The sequence below is a fragment of the Penaeus japonicus genome, unplaced genomic scaffold (genome assembly GCF_977035675.1).
Source record: "Penaeus japonicus unplaced genomic scaffold, GWHDUDI00000001_assembly GWHDUDI00000029, whole genome shotgun sequence".
NCBI classification, from domain to species: Eukaryota; Metazoa; Arthropoda; class Malacostraca; order Decapoda; family Penaeidae; genus Penaeus; species Penaeus japonicus.
Genome location: NW_028234431.1, coordinates 28,287,091 through 28,298,310, shown reverse-complemented (window position 1 = coordinate 28,298,310; position 11,220 = coordinate 28,287,091). Strand labels below are relative to the sequence as shown.

The window sequence follows — 11,220 nt, the reverse complement described above, 5'->3', positions numbered from 1 at the left end:
GATTCATAAACTTGCATTACTGTCAGCAAAAATACTATGAGATCCTTACCTGTAGGAGCACATGTACCCTTGACACAATAACAGTCATTTCCAGGAACAACAGAGCCATTAGCAAATGTGGTATTGCTTCCCCAGAATCTGTAGCCTTTTATTCCATCAATGGTTACATTCTCTTTATAATGTAGCTTCACACTCCTGTTGGAAAGGCATAAGAATCACATGTATGGCAAAGCACTTTCATTTCAATCTAATTTCTAATTTTTATTCATTCCATGAAGAGAAGTAGCATAAAGATATTCCTACACAAATTTTTTTTTTTAAGAACTGTAAAATAACTACTTGGTATGAAGAAAAACATGCTCAGTATGTTCAAAAAATTAAAAATAAGCCTTCTTTTCCCACATCATACATAGCTCTATACCTCTTTACACCAAAAAAGGTAAAACCAACACAACTATATCCATGGTGACTATTGTGTGGGTGTGGGGAATACAGTGAGGAAATGGGAAGTATGGCGAGTCAAATAAGGAGTAGTAGAGTGACGGTACGGAAGACTCACATGCAAAGGTCAGAACTGTAGACAACAATATCGTCTTGCTTCTGGTTAGGAGGGAACATCTCACCAGCAGAGCCGGTAACATTGTTACATGGAGGTGAGAAGAAAGGGGTCGCTCGAGTCTTGTTCCACCAGTCAATCTTGCCTGCGCATAACAAACAGATCTTTATCATGAAATGGAAAAACAAAACAAAACAGGTGATAAATCACACCTGTAGCAAAAACAATGTGACAAAACCTAAAATTCTTGGGGGAAAAATCCTCACCTAAGTTTTCAAGGGTGTCTACTCCTGTCTTCATGTTGAACAATCCGTCGTAGTACGTTGTCAAATTACGCTGATGGTATGAGAATAATGGGGGGGAGGGGGATTAGAAATGATTCAGAGTAAATGTAGGAGGGAGAAGGACGGAGGGAAGGAGAGAGATAGTAGAGTAAAGTAGGAGAGACAGTAGATTGGGGATAGTGTGAGAGTGCAGAGTAAAAGTAGAAGAAGAGGAGATGCTTTACTGCATGGTGAAAAAAAATATATCTATATATTTCACATAAAGAATAAACCATCATTCTGATACACACCCCATAAAACCAAGCAAATTTATCATAGCTGATGCCGCTCGCAAACGATGGGTGTTCTTTCAGCCAATCCAGCACTGGGTCCTTTCAAGATGCAGGCAGAATAATTATTAAATAGGATGATAATAATGATAGCCATAACATTCAAAAAGGAATAGTGATAACAGTAATGATAATCAAAATAATGGTAACATAAAAAAAGCAGTTGTTCTATGGATACAAATAGTAATAATTCTACTACTACTACTACTACTACTACCACCAGATGCAATAACAATATCATAAAATGATGAAGTTATATATAAAACCGTTAAAAAACTAAAGGGGGGAGGGGAGCTCCACAGCAGTACCTCGTAACCCTTAAAGAGGATTTGTTCAGCCGTGGTGGTGACGACAGCTTTTTCGTTGACACTATTAAACATACTGTTCAGAAGACCAAGGAGAAAACCACTTGTATGAACGGACCATGCTGCTGCCTGGAACAAAATCATATGTAAGATTTTGAATTTCAACAAACTGATTAGAGAACTGCATATTTGATTAGGAATATAGAAAGCTTGTGAGAATGTAGTTGCATTTATAAAAAGTGTCTTATATGGGATTCATAAATAAATGTAATTCTAACCATGTGATAGGTAAAAAAAATAAATAAATAAATAAACTCAGATATTTACCACTGCTCATCAAATTTATTAATAGTATATGCTTTAATATTTAAATGCTTTGTAAAAGACGAATATGCATAATGCTTTTTCACTACCAAAGTATTAAAACAAGGAAATTAAATGAATATAATAAAATCCAGGTTCATAGTCCAAATTAACAAAAACCAAAAGCCATTTTGACTGGTAAACTAAAATCATCAAATTTCTAGAAACAAAAACCCAATAAATACAAAAAAAAAGGACAGTGTGCATGGTGACAACATACACACCACAATATTATTCATAAAAGTAAAAAAAAAAATAATAATAATAATAATGATAAAGAACTCACCACTGGCACTGTATTGAGGGTGACAATGGTGTCATCTCGAGAATTATTGCCAGAAAGTTCCTCGTCCCAAACCCACCACCTCTGCTGGAAGTAGGTGACTGTGTTGTTGGCATTGAAGGTGATGTTCTTCTTCTCACGGTATTCTCTGTGGAGATAAAAATTCAGATTTCAATTTGGAGGTTAAAGAAGCGAGAAGAGAAAACGGGGGGTGGGAGAGAGGGAGAGAGTGTGAGACGGAGAGAGAGAGGGAGAGAGTGTGAGACGGAGAGAGAGAGGGAGAGAGTGTGAGACGGAGAGAGAGAGTGTGAGACGGAGAGAGAGAGGGAGAGAGTGTGAGACGGAGAGAGAGAGGGAGAGAGTGTGAGACGGAGAGAGACAGGGAAAGAATGTGAAGCGGAGAGAGAGAGGGAGAGAGTGTGAGACGGAGAGAGAGAGGGAGAGAGTGTGAGACGGAGAGAGAGAGGGAGAGAGTGTGAGACGGAGAGAGAGAGGGAGAGAGTGTGAGACGGAGAGAGAGAGTGTGAGACGGAGAGAGAGAGGGAGAGAGTGTGAGACGGAGAGAAGAAGGGAGAGTGTGAGACGGAGAGAGAGAGGGAGAGAGTGTGAGACGGAGAGAGAGAGGGAAAGAATGTGAAGCGGAGAGAGAGAGGGAGAGAGTGTGAGACGGAGAGAGAGAGGGAGAGAGTGTGAGACGGAGAGAGAGAGGGAGAGAGTGTGAGACGGAGAGAGAGAGGGAGAGAGTGTGAGACGGAGAGAGAGAGGGAGAGAGGGAGAGAGAGAGGGAGAGAGTGTGAGACGGAGAGAGAGAGGGAGAGAGTGTGAGACGGAGAGAGAGAGGGAGAGAGTGTGAGACGGAGAGAGAGAGGGAGAGAGTGTAAGACGGAGAGAGAGAGGGAGAGAGTGTGAGACGGAGAGAGAGTGGGAGACGGAGAGAGAGAGGGAGAGAGTGGGAGACGGAGAGAGAGAGGGAGAGAGTGGGAGACGGAGAGAGAGAGGGAGAGAATGTGAGACGGAGAGAGAGAGGGAGAGAGTGTAAGACGGAGAGAGAGAGGGAAAGGTGGTGGAGACGGAAAGACAGGGAAAGAGTGTGGAGACGGAGAGAGAGAGGAAGAAGAGTGTGAGAACGGGAGAGCGAGAAGGGAAGAGTGGTGAAGACGGAGAGAGAGAGGGAGAGAGTGTGAGACGGGAGAAGAGAGAGGGCGAGAGTGTGATTCGGGAGAGAGAGAGTGTGAGACGAGAGAGAGAGGATGAGAAGTGTGAGACGAGAGAGAGAGGGAAGAGTGTGAGACCGAAAAAGAGAGAGGGAGAGAGTGTGAGAACGGAGAGAGGAGAGGGCAATGTGAGACGGGAGAGAGAGAGGGAGAGAGTGTGAGACGGAGAGAGAGAGGGAGAGAGGGTGAGAGGGAGGGAGAGAGGGTGAGAGTGTGAGACGGAGAGAGAGAGGGAGAGAGTGTGAGACGGAGAGAGAGAGGGAGAGAGTGTGAGACGGAGAGAGAGAGGGAGAGAGTGTGAGACGGAGAGAGAGAGGGAGAGAGTGTGAGACGGAGAGAGAGAGTGTGAGACGGAGAGAGAGAGGGAGAGAGTGTGAGACGGAGAGAGAGAGGGAGAGAGTGTGAGACGGAGAGAGAGAGGGAGAGAGTGTGAGACGGAGAGAGAGAGGGAGAGAGTGTGAGACGGAGAGAGAGAGGGAGAGAGTGTGAGACGGAGAGAGAGAGGGAGAGAGTGTGAGACGGAGAGAGAGAGGGAGAGAGTGTGAGACGGAGAGAGACAGGGAAAGAGTGTGAGACGGAGAGAGAGAGGGAGAGAGTGTGAGACGGAGAGAGAGAGGGAGAGAGTGTGAGACGGAGAGAGAGAGGGAGAGAGTGTGAGACGGAGAGAGAGAGGGAGAGAGTGTGAGACGGAGAGAGACAGGGAAAGAATGTGAAGCGGAGAGAGAGAGGGAGAGAGTGTGAGACGGAGAGAGAGAGGGAGAGAGTGTGAGACGGAGAGAGGGAGAGAGTGTGAAGCGGAGAGAGAGAGGGAGAGAGTGTGAGACGGAGACGGAGAAGGGAGAGAGAGTGAGACGGAGAGGAGAGACGGAGAGAGTGTTGAGACGGAGAGAGTTTGAACGGAGAGAGAGAGTGTGAGACGGAGAGAGAGAGGGAGAGAGGAGTGAAAGACAGGAGAGAGAGAGTGTGGAGAGGTGTGAGACCCGAGAGAGGGAGAGAGTGTGAAACGGAAGAGAGAGTAAGACGGAGAGTGTGGAGAGAGAGAGATGTGAGACGGAGAGGAGAGTGAGACGGAGAGAGAGAGACGGAGAGAGGTGAGACGGAGAAGGAGGGAAGAGACGGAGAGAGAGAGAGAGGGAGAGAGTGTGAGACGGAGAGAGAGAGGGAGAGAGTGTGAAGCGGAGAGAGAGAGGGAGAGAGTGTGAGACGGAGAGAGAGAGGGAAAGAATGTGAAGCGGAGAGAGAGAGGGAGAGAGTGTGAGACGGAGAGAGAGAGTGTGAGACGGAGAGAGAGAGGGAGAGAGTGTGAGACGGAGAGAGAGAGGGAGAGAGTGTGAGACGGAGAGAGAGAGGGAGAGAGTGTGAGACGGAGAGAGAGAGGGAGAGAGTGTGAGACGGAGAGAGAGAGGGAGAGAGTGTGAGACGGAGAGAGAGAGGGAGAGAGTGTGAGACGGAGAGAGAGAGGGAGAGAGTGTGAGACGGAGAGAGAGAGGGAGAGAGTGTGAGACGGAGAGAGAGGGAGAGAGGGAGAGAGAGAGGGAGAGAGAGAGAGAGGGAGAGAGAGAGAGAGAGAGTGGGAGCGGGAGAGAGAGAGGGAGAGAGTGTGAGACGGAGAGAGAGAGGGAGAGAGTGTGAGACGGAGAGAGAGAGGGAGAGAGTGTGAGACGGAGAGAGAGAGGGAAAGAATGTGAAGCGGAGAGAGAGAGGGAGAGAGTGTGAGACGGAGAGAGAGAGAGAGTGAAAAGAGAATGGTGAGAACGTGAGAGAGAGAGGGAGAGAGTGTGAGACGGAGAGAGAGAGGGAGAGAGTGTGAGAGGGAGAGAGTGTGAGACGGAGAGAGAGAGGGAGAGAGTGTGAGACGGAGAGAGAGAGTGTGAGACGGAGAGAGAGAGGGAGAGAGTGTGAGACGGAGAGAGAGAGGGAGAGAGTGTGAGACGGAGAGAGAGAGGGAGAGAGTGTGAGAGAGAGAGAGAGAGGTTGGAGAACGGAGAGAGAGAGTGGAGAGTGTGGTGAGAACGGAAGGGAGAGAGAGGGAACGAGATGTGAGGACGTGAGAGGGAGAGAGTGGAGAAGTGTGAGACGGTAGAGGGAGAGAGTGTGAGAAAAATTGAGAAGAGGAGAGGAGAGAGTGTGTAGGAACGGAGAGGAGAGAGGGAGAAAAGGAAGAGTGTGAGACGGAGAGAGAGAGGGAGAGAGTGTGAAGACGGAGAGAGAGAGAGAGAGAGAGGGTGAGAGGGAGAGAGAGAGGGAGAGAGAGAGAGGGAGAGAGAGAGGGAGAGAGTGTGAGACGGAGAGAGAGAGGGAGAGAGTGTGAGACGGAGAGAGAGAGGGAGAGAGTGTGAGACGGAGAGAGAGAGGGAGAGAGTGTGAGACGGAGAGAGAGAGGGAGAGAGAGAGAGCGAGACAGAGAGAGAGAGAGGACGAGAGTGTAGAGACGGGGGAAAGAGAGAGAGGGTTAGATTGATGTGAGACGGAGAGAGAGGGAAGAGTGTGAACGGAGAGAGAGGGAGAGAGTGGAGAACGGAAAGAGAGGGAGAGAGGAGAGTGTGACGGGAGAGAGAGGGAGAGAGGTGTGAGACGGAGAGAGACGAGGGAGAGAGTGTGAGATGGAGAGAGAGAGGAGAGAAGTGTAAGACAGAGAATAGAGAGAGGATAGTGAGTGTGAGACGGAGAGATAACAGAGAGGGGAAGAGAGTGTGAGACGAGAGAGAGAGGGAGAGAGTGTGAGACGGAGAGAGAGGAGAGAAGAGTGTGAGACGACGAGAGAGGAGAGAGTTAAAGGAGAGAGAGATGTGAGAGACGGAGAACGAGAGAGGGAAAAAGAGTGTGTGAGACGAGAAGAGAGAAGGGATGAGAGTGTGAGACGGAGAGAGAGAGGGAGAGAGGGTGAGACGAGAGAGACCAGGAGAGAGTGTGAGACTGAGAGAGAGAGGAAGAGTGGAAGCGAGAGAGAGAGGGGAGAGTGTGAGAACGCGGAGAGAGAGAAGAGAGAGGAGAATTTAACGGAGAAGAGGGAGAGAGTGTGAGACGGAGAGAGAGAGAGTATATATATAATATTTTATATATATTATATATTTTTATATATATTTTATTAAAAAAGGTTTTCCTTAAAAAAATAAATCATTTTTATCAATATATTGTCCTCGCGGGTTTAAAAAATTTCAACAGGGGGGGGGGGGGGGGGGGGGGGGGGGAACACCCCGTTTGGAAAAAATTTATAAAAAAAATTCAAACCTTGGGGGGGTTGGCCCCTTTCCCCCCAATGGGGCATATACGTTTTACATATTTTACAAATACATATAAATATGTACACCCACACTCACTCATATTTTTTTATATTATTTTATTATTTTTTATTTTTTTTACATACATCCCTAAAAATTATATATTCATATGTATGTGTGTGTGTGGTGTGTGTGTTTGGGGTGTTTGTGTGTGTGTGTTGTGTGTGTGTGTGTTGTGTGGTTTTGTGTGTGGGTTGTGGGGTGTGTTGTGTGTGGTTGGTGGTTGGGAAAAGGGTTGGGTGGTTGGTGGTGGTGTTTGGGTGTGTGTGTTGCCTGTTTTGGTTGGGTTTTTATTAGAATAATAATAAAAATATATATAATATATATATATTTTTATTTTATATATATATAGAATTTTAAAAATTGTTTTTTTGTTGTTGAGTTGTGGTTGGGTGTGTTGGGTGTTTTGTGTGTGGGGTTGGGGTTGTTTTGAGGTGGGTGTGGTTATTTTTTTCTTTTTTTTTTTTTTTAATTTATTTTAAAATTTTTTTTTTAATATGTATTTATAATATTATTTTAATTTTTAAATATATATAATAATAAAAATTGTTTGTTTTTGTTTATGGGGATTTTAAATATGTTAAAAAAATTAAATAAAAAATTTTATAATATAAAATTTTAATTTTAAAATAATATGTAATTAATTTATAATAGTATATATATTTTATAAATTTTATATATATATATTATAATTATATATATATAAATTTTTTTTTTTTTTTCTAACATTTATATTTTATTTAATTATTTTAAATATAATTAAATTAAAAATAAATTTATAATTAATTTATATTAATAAAAATAAAATTGTTTTTTTTTGGGTTTGGGTTTTGTTTTTTTTTGTTTGCTTTTGTTTTTTTGGGGGAAAGTTATGTTTTTAATTTTTAAAATAAAAAATTATATTTATATTATATTAATATATTATTAATAATATATATATTATTTATTTAAAATCCTCTCCCCTTCCTCTTTTTTTTTCCTTTTTTTCTTTTTTTTTCTTTCTTTTTCCTTTTTTTTCCCCCCCCATATATATAATATATATATATATATATATATATATATATATATATGTATATATATTATATATATATAATACATAAAAAAAACTCACACACGCGCGCGCTTGCGTGTGTATGCATAATGCAAGTGCACATTATGTATACACTTTTATTTACGAGATATAACAAGTCATGGTTTATCGGAAACAGGAAAGATTTGGTACTGTTTATGAACTTGATAACCTTAGACTATAGTGGACCAAACATAAAGGGTTTATTTGCACTTACTGTCAGTCTCCAGCCCGGAGCCTGTGAGCTCTTCCCTTGACATCTGGGAGGCGTTTGACAAAGGGTCAGATATTATTGAAGGAGGTTGACAACTTCTGTTTACTTCGTTCCCGGGCCACCAGGGGGATAATTACGTCGGCATGGCACTAAGGACGAAGGTCATACAGTCTTGGAATCGATTCACAAATGGCAAAGTAAAGTACGTAAGTAGCGGTTATGAATAACAGATGCGCTCCAACCCGTTGCGTTTTAGTTCGTATCAAAACACACTCGGTATTCGTAAATGTCACGGTGGTCGTACGTCTGGCAGACAATGAGTATGAATCAATCCCTGGGAAGAGCTGTCATACCGCCAATGTTACATATATATCGTTCATATCTGATATCAAGACACTTTCTTTAAAGTTCATAATTTTCGGGATAACATCCGTAGCGTGGATAAATACCAAATGATGTATATCATCCTTTAGAAGGATATTTCGCAGACATTACAAAGAAACACCGGTGCAGCACAGTTCCTCGCGAGTGCCAGCAACCTCCACACACAGATAACGTCGCTGATAAGGTATTGTTCACGAGATAATGAATAAAGACGATAGTGCGGACAATAACTTGACTTTCCCTTCCCAACTGTTCAACGCATCGATGCAACTGGACTGTGCACTTGTAGCGTCACCCTCCCTCTGGCGGGCGTCAGTCGAGCTAAAACACGCTGCCATCAGTCGGTACGTCCGCACGCTTAGCGACAACGCATGTTTGTCTGTTGTGAAGTTTAATCTGTGTTATATCCCTTACCTGCGGCTCACTGTGGAGGCCAGCTATGCAGTTCTATGATCGAGCGTGAACAAAGGAGTTTCATTTCGAGAGAATAATATCAGGAAGATGAAGGCCTGTAGAAAGATGGGTTACCGCTTTTGTTGTTAGGCTTCATTCCCACACAAGTAAAGGCACATACAATACAAAAAACATATCACCACATACACTTCGCTGATGCAGTTTACTCAGAACACGCGCGATTTGCGGTGCCAGTGAGGTGTACGCCCGTGGTCTCGCCGTACGTGTGTGGGTTGAAGGTGTTGTTTTAGTCCTTGGTTTTACATCATTTCTTTCTCTTCTCCGCTTCTTTCGAGCCTTGAGGCGTTGTTTTTTTTTTTGTTTTTTTTTATTTTTTTAGCTGGTTTTTACATCATTTCTTTCTCTTCTCCGCTTCTTTCTCCAGTGCCCCCCCCCCCCCTCTCTCTCTCTCTCTCTCTCTCTCTCTCTCTCTCTCTCTCTCTCTCTCTCTCTCTCTCTCAGTCCTCTTCTCTCTCTCCTCTCTCTCTCTCTCTCTCGTCTCTCTCTCTCATCTCTCTTCTCTCGGGCTCCACCCACCACACCTCTACTCACCACCTCTCTTACTCTCCACAATTCTCACAATACATACAACAACCATCTCCAATCTTCACCTATCACATTCACCCCGTCCACTCTCTCATCTCTCTCTCTCTCTCTCTCTCTAACAATCAACTCTCTCTCCCTCTCACTCTCTCTCTCTCTCACTCCTCTCTTCTCTCTCTCTCTCTCTCTCTCTCTCTCTCTCTCTCTCTCTCTCTCTCTCTCTCTCTCTCTCTCTCTCTCTCTCTCTCTCTCTCTCCTCCTCCTCCTCCTCCTCCTCCACCTCCACCTCTCCCTTCTTTTCCTTCTTTATCCTGTCCTCCTCCTCCTCATTCTTTTCCTTATTCTGTATCCTCTCCTCCTCCTCCCCGCCATCATCATCCTGCAACACTCACGCACTCAAACACAAACACAAAAAAGTCATCTTAGTCATCCGAAAAACATCCTGTTGGCTTGCTGTCTCTTGGTCACGGGTTTTCGAAGGTTGGAACGAGAAGTCATGCAACGGCGCTTATGAATAAAGAGGTTACTAAGCACACGCGATATATTGATCGTCGTTTGTTTTTGTTGGCCTTACTCATCCTTTATTGTTTTTATTTTTCTTGTTTTTTTCTCTTTCTCTCTCTCGATATTCTTCTTCGTTAGCGATTCTATCATCATCATCATCATCCTCATCCTTCTCATCATCTTCTGTGTATGATCGTCATAATCATGATTTATCATCATTTTCAACATCATTATCATCATCATCATCATTATTCCCATGTGTTTTTTTTCCCCATACGCAACCTTTTACGCTTTGTAATTTAAATGCATACTCGACCTTTTTTTTACTTTATCAATATAAGTGCACGAACTATCTTTAAAAGTGCGAAGGTGCTGTGTAGACATCAGTGTTGCAGGTCATTGATCCACACAGGGGGGGGGGGGGCTAGTATCTTGGTAAAAAGCGACTAGTGACAGTAATTGCTACGCTATTGATTTTAATGTCAGACTTTGTTATCAGTTTTCGCATGTTCATGATAATGATGAGGATAAGGGTAATGGTATGATGGTAATTAAAGTGATGGTGAAAATGATGATGGCAATGATAATCCTGATAATTATAATAAAAATGATGATTATAATGATAGTAATGATAATGCTGATAATAATTATAATAATAAAAAATGATAGTAAAATAATAATAATGATAATAATAGAATGATAATAATAATGATCATCATAATAGCGATGATGGTGATGATTATTTCCAACAGTATGCATATAACAGTGGTGATGAAATTTATGATACGAGACTATGAGTAATTAAAGTAATAATTTAAATAAGGATAATGGTAAAACAGTAATATTGATATCTTTATGAAAATAAACTAAAGCAGCAATACAACAGTAATGAGAGAACACATACAAGAGAGAGAGAGAGAGAGAGAGAGAGAGAGAGAGAGAGAGAGAGAGAGAGAGAGAGAGAGAGAGAGAGAGAGAGAGAGAGAGAGAGAGAGAGAGAGAGAGAGAGAGAGAGAGAGAGAGAGAGAGCGAGAGCGAAAAAAATAGCGAGGGAAATGCCTCACCGATTTGTTTTTCTGCTCTTCTTGTTCTCGAATTTCAAGTCAATCCGAGATGAAGTTAGTATCACGGACTTAGCCATTCAGGAGAAACCAAAGTCAGCTGGGCACATCAGAAGGAAACCTTATTCAAATCGGTAGATTGTTTTTGATGTGACGGTTTCATTCGAATGTGGTGATTCACACTGTGGGTAACTCATTTCATTGGGAAAGGGATGAGGAGTGAATAAGATAATAATTCTTATGGCAACTCTCTCTTTCTCTTCATACATACATATATATATATATATATATATATATATATATATATATATATATATATATATATATATATATATATATGTGTGTGTGTGTGTGTGTGTGTGTGTGTGTGTGTGTGT

General features: G+C 42.8%; 1 protein-coding gene across 1 annotated transcript; it reads right to left on the bottom strand.

Moving 5' to 3' along the window:
• Window positions 1-49: 49 nt before the first annotated feature.
• On the bottom strand, window positions 50-10,923 carry LOC122266511 (protein peste; the record flags this gene model as incomplete). The annotated part of the gene is given in 7 exon segments (XM_086554408.1): window positions 50-195; window positions 560-701; window positions 823-892; window positions 1,131-1,211; window positions 1,478-1,603; window positions 2,124-2,268; window positions 10,847-10,923. Coding segments are annotated over 7 exon segments (787 nt in total), but the record flags the coding sequence as incomplete, so codon positions are not given.
• Window positions 10,924-11,220: the final 297 nt, after the last annotated feature.